Source organism: Penaeus chinensis, chromosome 27 (assembly GCF_019202785.1).
Source record: "Penaeus chinensis breed Huanghai No. 1 chromosome 27, ASM1920278v2, whole genome shotgun sequence".
NCBI classification, from domain to species: domain Eukaryota; kingdom Metazoa; phylum Arthropoda; class Malacostraca; order Decapoda; family Penaeidae; genus Penaeus; species Penaeus chinensis.
The window spans coordinates 19,530,890-19,538,389 of NC_061845.1; the positions used below are offsets into that span (position 1 = coordinate 19,530,890).

At 34.7% G+C, this 7,500-nt stretch overlaps 2 protein-coding genes across 2 annotated transcripts in view; one reads left to right on the forward strand and one right to left on the reverse strand.

The window, feature by feature from the left end:
* The window catches only part of LOC125039558 (mediator of RNA polymerase II transcription subunit 8-like), a gene marked incomplete in the record, with an annotated part of 8,718 nt that extends 3,245 nt beyond the window's left edge, over positions 1-5,473 (reverse strand). Inside the window, 2 exon segments of the mRNA XM_047633631.1 lie at positions 210-368; positions 5,386-5,473. Coding sequence (XP_047489587.1) covers positions 210-368; positions 5,386-5,391 — 165 coding nt within the window.
* A 185-nt stretch (positions 5,474-5,658) lies between these two features.
* Positions 5,659-7,500, forward strand: part of LOC125039557 (leucine carboxyl methyltransferase 1-like) — an 11,414-nt gene continuing 9,572 nt past the window's right edge. The window contains exon 1 of the mRNA XM_047633629.1: positions 5,659-6,122. Coding sequence (XP_047489585.1) covers positions 5,916-6,122 — 207 coding nt within the window. The 5' untranslated portion in view covers positions 5,659-5,915. The remainder of the gene's footprint in view (positions 6,123-7,500) is intronic.

A 7,500-nucleotide genomic window follows, 5' to 3' on the forward strand; every position in this document is an offset into this window, starting at 1 on the left:
AATATATATATATATATAACTGATAACAAATTTCAGTAGTTTTGTTAAAGCCTTTATCATAAATTTTATCTTTAAAAAGTAGGAAATTATTATATGAAAATGACACAGACATAAGTTTCTTTTATATCCCACACAATCTCTCTTGTTTTTTTGTAACTGATCAACAAATAATGGACAAAAATGAAACAAGATACAACTGTGGTACACACCTGAGCAGAGATAACAGAAAAGGCATCCAGGTAGGAAGGCCAGTCTGCCTGCTCTCCTTCCCTCTCAATTTTGAGCATCAGTTCCTGCAAGGAGCTCTTGATCTCTATCACACGATTGAGAATGACATCAAGTGCTGTATCCAGAGCTCTTTCTTCTCTCTGGGTAAAGGTTGTAAAAGAGGTGGTTTCATAAGTATCATCTGTTTTTACTTATTTGTAAAAGAACCTGCCAAATGAGTCATACATTTTTTTCATAAAAAAACATGCTTGGAGGAGGGGGTTAATCTCTGGTATACGATTTTTAGATCATAAAAATGATGGTCTGGATCAAATTAGCGTAAACTCTGTACACTCTGGAAGGGTGGAAGGGCGTAAGTACTTCTAGTACACTTTGGAAATTGAAAAAATTTATGAACCTTACACAGGATCTTTTATCATACCGTACAGCAAGTAATATCTTTCTAAAATGTCATATTAAAATGTCATAATTACCTCTTCCTAGAGGATCATTTAAATAGGGTGGCCCTAAGCTCTGGTTTAGGCCTGGTTAGAGTTAGTGTTGTTTAGGTTGAGTTATGGTTGCTTGCGGGACACAGTAGTTTGTGACATTCTGAGTTGACCTAAAGTCTTTTTCAGGAGGTAAAATCTTTTCAGTTAAACTATCTGAAGCAGTTACTTCAGGTGCACTTTTGACAGCAGGAAAAAAAAAAAAAAAAAAAAAAAAAAAAAAAAAAATCTAACTATTTATAAACAGCCTCCTGTTTATAAATGGTTTTATGTTAGCAGTATAGTAAAATCGCGGTCACACAAGCATTTTCATCAACAAATCTGCACTAAAAAAAAGACGTATCCTTAAAACATAGCAACAACACAATCATCATAATATGCAGTCTTTAGAAGTGCAAGGAAAGTACCAACACGTTGGATTTTTTTCAAAGTTTGAGGTGTCCAGGGTTTCAGCAATGCACTGTTCTGTTATATGTCCACTTTGTGTTTATTGCTTATTTTTTCACCAGAAAAGAGTAGTCATTCTTATATTCTACAAGGGAAATGCTTTAAATACATTTCTACATCTTTCCGTAATTTCCTCTCAAAACACACTGTTGTCTCAGTTACTTTCCTCCATTTTGTATATTATCAATAGTGTGTATATAAGGTTTGAAGACATATGGTTTTGATAGCAGTTATTATTATGAATTTTAAGGGAAATGCAAAGTAAATTCAATTTAATAAGCATGCTCATTAAAAAAAAAAAAAAAAAAAAAAAAAAAAAATATATATATATATATATGTTGTAATCAGACGATGCATATAAATGCTATTACCAGGGTAGGAGCTCTGCTCCATAGCAAGAATGAAAACCAATATAATTTTATGAAAACACCATGGCAACACAAAAAAGTGTTAACCAGTTTTATACTTTACTCTCTGTTTGCTCACTTACATCAATATAAATATAAATATATATATGTATATATATATATATTATATTATATATATATATACTTAAATATATATATGAATATATATACACATAAATATATATAAATATATATTTGTAAATATATATATATATATATATATATATATATAAATGTATATTTGTAAATATATATATATATATATATATATATATAAATATATATACATATATAAATATATATACATATATATATATAAATATATATACATATATAAATATATATACATATCTATAAATATATATACATAAATAAATATATATACATATATACATATATAGCCCAAAAACTAAGTCCTTACGTGTCTCCAGCAACTAAGTTCAGCCTTCTTCGCCTCACCGTGAAGAACTTAGTTGCGCAGTAACCTAATATAAACTATCTTGGTGAAAGCCTGCTATGCATGAACCCCCCATATCCCTTATTCCCAACGAGATTCCCGAAGATTGTTAGCCAGAGACTTAGTTTCTGAGGTGTGCAGTCCTGTTGTAAACCTGTCCCTCAATAGGGTAGGGGTAGGGTAAAAATGGGGATGGAGGGTGAGGGGGATAAATTTTCTAAATACTAAGAAAAATAAAACTGTCTTATCGATTTTCTTCAAGTTTGAACAGAAATTCCCTGAAGGGGTGCCATGCCCCCTTGAAAAACCTTTCTTTACCAGATATGTCTGTTGCATACCGCTATTGGCCCACACTGTTGCATACTTTGCAATGAGAGAGAGAGAAAAAAGAAAGCCTTAGTTTTCTTTAAAAATAAATAAATAAATAAAAATTCTGCATTTTCCCGATTTTCAAAAATTGCCCCCCCCCCCCACACACACACAGAGCCAAAAAGAAACAAAAAAGAAAAAAAATATATATATATATACATATATATAGATATATATATATATATATATATATATATACATATATATACTGGCCCACATTGTTGAATGCCTTGCAGTGGAAAAAAAAAAAAAAAAAAAAGTCCACTTCAATTTCTGCACATTTTGATAAGCTTTCAGTAGATACCAACACAATATTAACTGAATAAGAACTGTTCGTGAATAGTGGTTCAGGAGGTCAGAATTTTGTTTTTCTTTTTACGAAGGAGATTGGAGATATTTCAGTTAATTTTCTATTCATTTCCTTCCATCAATTTTAATAATTTAATCAATAAAGAAACTACGTTCATTTCTCATTCAAATGATGCTTATTGCATGAAGATATGATGATTGGTTCCAAGTTATAACAAACTTTAAAAAGTCACCCCTCCAAAAAGTAGAAAAATTTGATTTTTGACATCACGACCCAATCCAGAAACAAGGATATCATGAGAATCAGACCATTTATATTAATGTTTTCACAAACATGCACACGTGTACATACATGTGAACATGTGTACTAACTTGAGTACATGTGTGTGTAAGCATGTATCTATATGTACACATGGGTACATGTGTACAGAAAGTCTGTGTTCAAAGAAGCCACGATGGGCAATTTTTTAAAAATCGCTAAAAATAAACAGAAGCAAAAATAAAAAATCCCTGATCCATTAGTTTTCCAATGTTATGAACAAATCTTACATCGGATGTAAGCTGTTTGAGATTAGCAGTACAGAAGCTCGATAAATTCAGTTTGATGAAAAGAGAGAAGAAAATTGTGAATATTTCTCTTCATTTTCTGAATCTCTCCTTCGATGAAAATTTATTATTCAATTAGCTATAAAATACACGCATTTCTCTTTCAAATGCCATTTTTTACATGAAGAAGTCTTGACTGGTTCCCAAGTTACAGTATAAACTAAAATGGTACCTCTGTATATGCTATCCTTAGCAACATGATGAATTCATAAACACAGTTATTGCTTGAGTAAGACCACATGTATTTGTGTTTTCTAGCATCTACATGTGCTTACCCAAGCATACATGTGTATGTGGGTGTACATGTACAAATGCGTACATATGTGTACACGTATGTGCAGATGTATATAAAAACATGTGCATACATGTACTTGTGTACGTAAATGTGTGTATATGCGTGAACATGCATACAAAAGTGCAGAGATAACCAGAAACGGTTAGAGTAATAAGCAGTTCGTGGTTACCAAGTGACGTTGAATTGTTACTTTATTCGTTGGAAATAACCGTTTAGTAAGCGTTCACATTTTGAAATGTAAACTCACCACTGTTTGTTTCAAATGGAGGCTTCTTTCCCTGATGTAATGACACAAACCGATTACTTATAGACCTATATCCAACGAGTTTATAGAGGTATTAGACATTTTATGTAGGATTTATCGTGTTTATATTCTTCTGTCATCTATACTTATTTAACCCAATGCCGATGGGCATAACGTGTATGTACATGCCATGCCCACTGTGAGTTACTTGTTTGATTGTTTTAACACATGGATGGCTACACTTGTACTAAGTCACCTATGAGCCAGTTATGAGTACTGCCTGTCTCGTCCGTTTACCCTTTTCTTTGATTTACAAAAAAAATTTACATTGTCTTATTTTGCTGTTACTAATGTTTGAACATTATAGTAATTATAATGTTTATAATAAAAAATAACACCATCGATATTCATAGCACTTGTAAAAAATACGTTCTTCCCGCCAATACAAATCAGATAAGGTCACAAGGTCTACTAATTAACTACTTTGAGGCTAAGCACTAGCAGAGCCATCTATGTGCAGAAATATTTCACAAAAAATATAGAGAATGAATACAGCATTTTCCCCATTTTTTATTTATTTTCCCCAGCGGCATTGGGTTAAAAGCTACATCCTTACTATGATGCGTTTTTTCAATTGCTTGGGCTCCAATGAACATTGCTGTGCGTAAAGTCTTAGCGGGTGGCACAAGCATGAAACCTCCCAGGAGGCCCCCGTGTGGCTGTGGAACCATACGGTCAACATACCCATCTGATCAAACAAGTCTCATTCATTTATTTTTTGAGATAGAGACTCACCGCTACTCAGGCATTATGGTCAAACCTCCTGTATGTAAAGTTACATACAGGAGGTTTGTCAAAATATAATCATGCATACCATAATTATAAAGAAAAAACATGAAAAACTGTATGATGTTTTTTAGATTTCCTTTATCTTTTTAATCATAAAAATTTCAAATTGGGAGGAATTTGTTAGTGTAAGAGACTTTCATCCTCCCTTGACGAATTTTATTAGGTAATGTCAAAATATAGTGTTATACTTTAGCTCCAGAAGGGGATATATACATACATGTAAAAATTGCCGATGCCACACGAAGGCGCCTTGGACTTATGGATGCCGCTCACTGCCGAATTTATCTTTGCAGAGGTTTATATTCGCATGGGGTATTCTACACTCGTATACGAGTGTGAAAATGGGTATAATCATTTTCGACAAATCCAACCCCTCCAGACCCAACTACCCCCACCCATCTGAGGGACGGTCCCCTTAACCAAAAATAATATTGCAAGGTTGGATGACTGTGTTAAACTAAAACTTTACCAACCTGTCAATGTGTTATAAACGAAGGAGACGTTTCAATCCAAAGAAAATACATTTTTTAATCAACAGCACCGTTGAAAAATCACAACAGCGCAACACATTCGAAAACTCAAATTTTCTCCAAACGATTTCTATACAAACCATGCTTCTAATGCTAAAATATTATTATATCTGTTATCCTTCGATATATTATAGAGGTTAAGTATCATAAGCTTACCTGCATGATATCAGTAAAGTAGCTAATAAATGCAATTAACAAATTCCTTTAACGTCAACTGCTGACCGATGTTTACACTAAAGTTAGGACATGACAAAAGTAGTTCTAATAGTAATCCTAATATATACAAATAAAGCTCAACAGAACAATGAACCATGAAAAATATTAATATGCTATTGAAAAATACCTGTCATTTATTTTTCATTTGAATTGGTATTTGTCCTTTTACAATCTATTTCTTAAGCGACTTATCGACTACTCTTGCCGAGTTCATCGTCTGCTGCAATGTTTACAAACTTCTTGACGGATTTCTGGACAACACATTCTGCCTTTGGGACACACTCTAGTCCACAGACACTATTCCATTTACACATACTTTATAATCAAGAAACAATTTATAAGAAGGAAATACTTCCAGAGGGGGAGGCATTCCGTAATTCAGAGGCTCTCCCCAACCCCGAGACATTTTACTGAAGTTGAAAACATTCTATACTTCGGGGCATTTCCTAACGCTGTTGCACCCAGCTAACATGGACAGTGTGGGAAATGATGAAGCTGTCATAGCCACTAATGACGACGCAAGTTCTTGCAAGAGGTGTGCAGTGGCTATGGGATATTGGCGAGACAGATACATTAGCTATTTTGTGAGATCTACAGATCGCAAGGCGCCGGAGATTAATCGTGGTTACTTTGCGCGATGTGTGGCAATCAAGCTGCTTGTTGATAAATTTGTTGAGGTAAATAATTTTCTTCCCTCTCCATCATTGGAGAATGAGTGTGTGTGTGTTTGTGGGGGGGGGGGGGGTAATTGTTTGTATTACAGTTTTGTCATGCTTTCTTTCATTCCTCATTATGTAGTAGCTGCGATATGTATTTCATTTTTTATGTCTTCAAGAAATAGTCAAATTTCTATTTACTTTTTTAATTAGACTTGATGCACATTGTGTAGATTTTGTGTGAGTTTGTGGAAACCAACAATTGTAACTATATAAAGTGGTTGTGCATGAAGCAATTGCTGTGGCCAGTGCAACTCTCATTGCTAAGCTAAAAGGCAATCAAACCTCCACCACATATATTATGGGTAGACAGAGTGTGTAGACTGGTTGAGGGCATATCTTGTCAGGCATGTGTGCAGAAGGATCATTAATATTTTCCAGAATACTGTAGGCATGGAGGCCTCAGTTATTACTAAATGACTCAAGATTGTGAAGTCATTAGCCATCAGTTCATGTACTGCAAGCTCACCTTAAATCCTGATATGATACTTGTATAATTGCCACTATTGTTTTCTCTGGATCAAAAGTGAATATAACTTGACAGTATACATCAAAAGTAGGCCATCCAAACCAAGTTTTGTATTATCAGTAATATTCCTCAGGGGAGTAGTAGGTAGTGGTCAGCCCGTTATGTTGTTCAGTGTCAGTAGTTGCCTCAAGATTGCCAGATTCTTTCAGTTTTCATGGCGAGGTTTAGTGGTGATATCCATGGACTTAGTGCCTTCTGACTGTGGCCCATTCATTCCATCTAAATCAAGTTTTACTTGGTAGTCAATAGCTTTTTTTGGGTAGGTGTCTGAATTAGGCCAGTAACATCTGGTTGTGCAGTTATAACTACTCTTAAACCCATACCGACAGGCATGCTGAGGCATCATAACAAACCGCTTGATCTGTAGAGTATGGCTGTATGCCGTGGTGACGTGCCAGAGCTCTACGAGCCAGGGGTTCGGCTTGATGTAGCGAACACCCGTTCTCAAAATGGGCTCATTGCCATAAATCTCCAGATTGTAGAGTTTTTTTTATTTTATTAACCCGTCAGTAAGGGGTTAATCTGTCAGAGTGAAAGAATGATCGAGGGGGCTGGTCCTGGCTGATTCGTAGGTTTGCATTTGTAAGTTTATTGATGGTGACAGAGTTGTTCTCCAATAATGTGGAACATACATTACAGGGGGTCTTTGGCCATGTTGATCAGATTTTCAGTTTTTCATCTCAAGGGATGGGGAAGCTGTCCAGTGTGTTAAGAGTATGCTGGGCAGGTGTGCTAACAGACAGTATACTCCACCAATGGAAAACTTGAAGCAACCAATTCCTTGGGCTCCATCAACTGCTAAGACTTCCT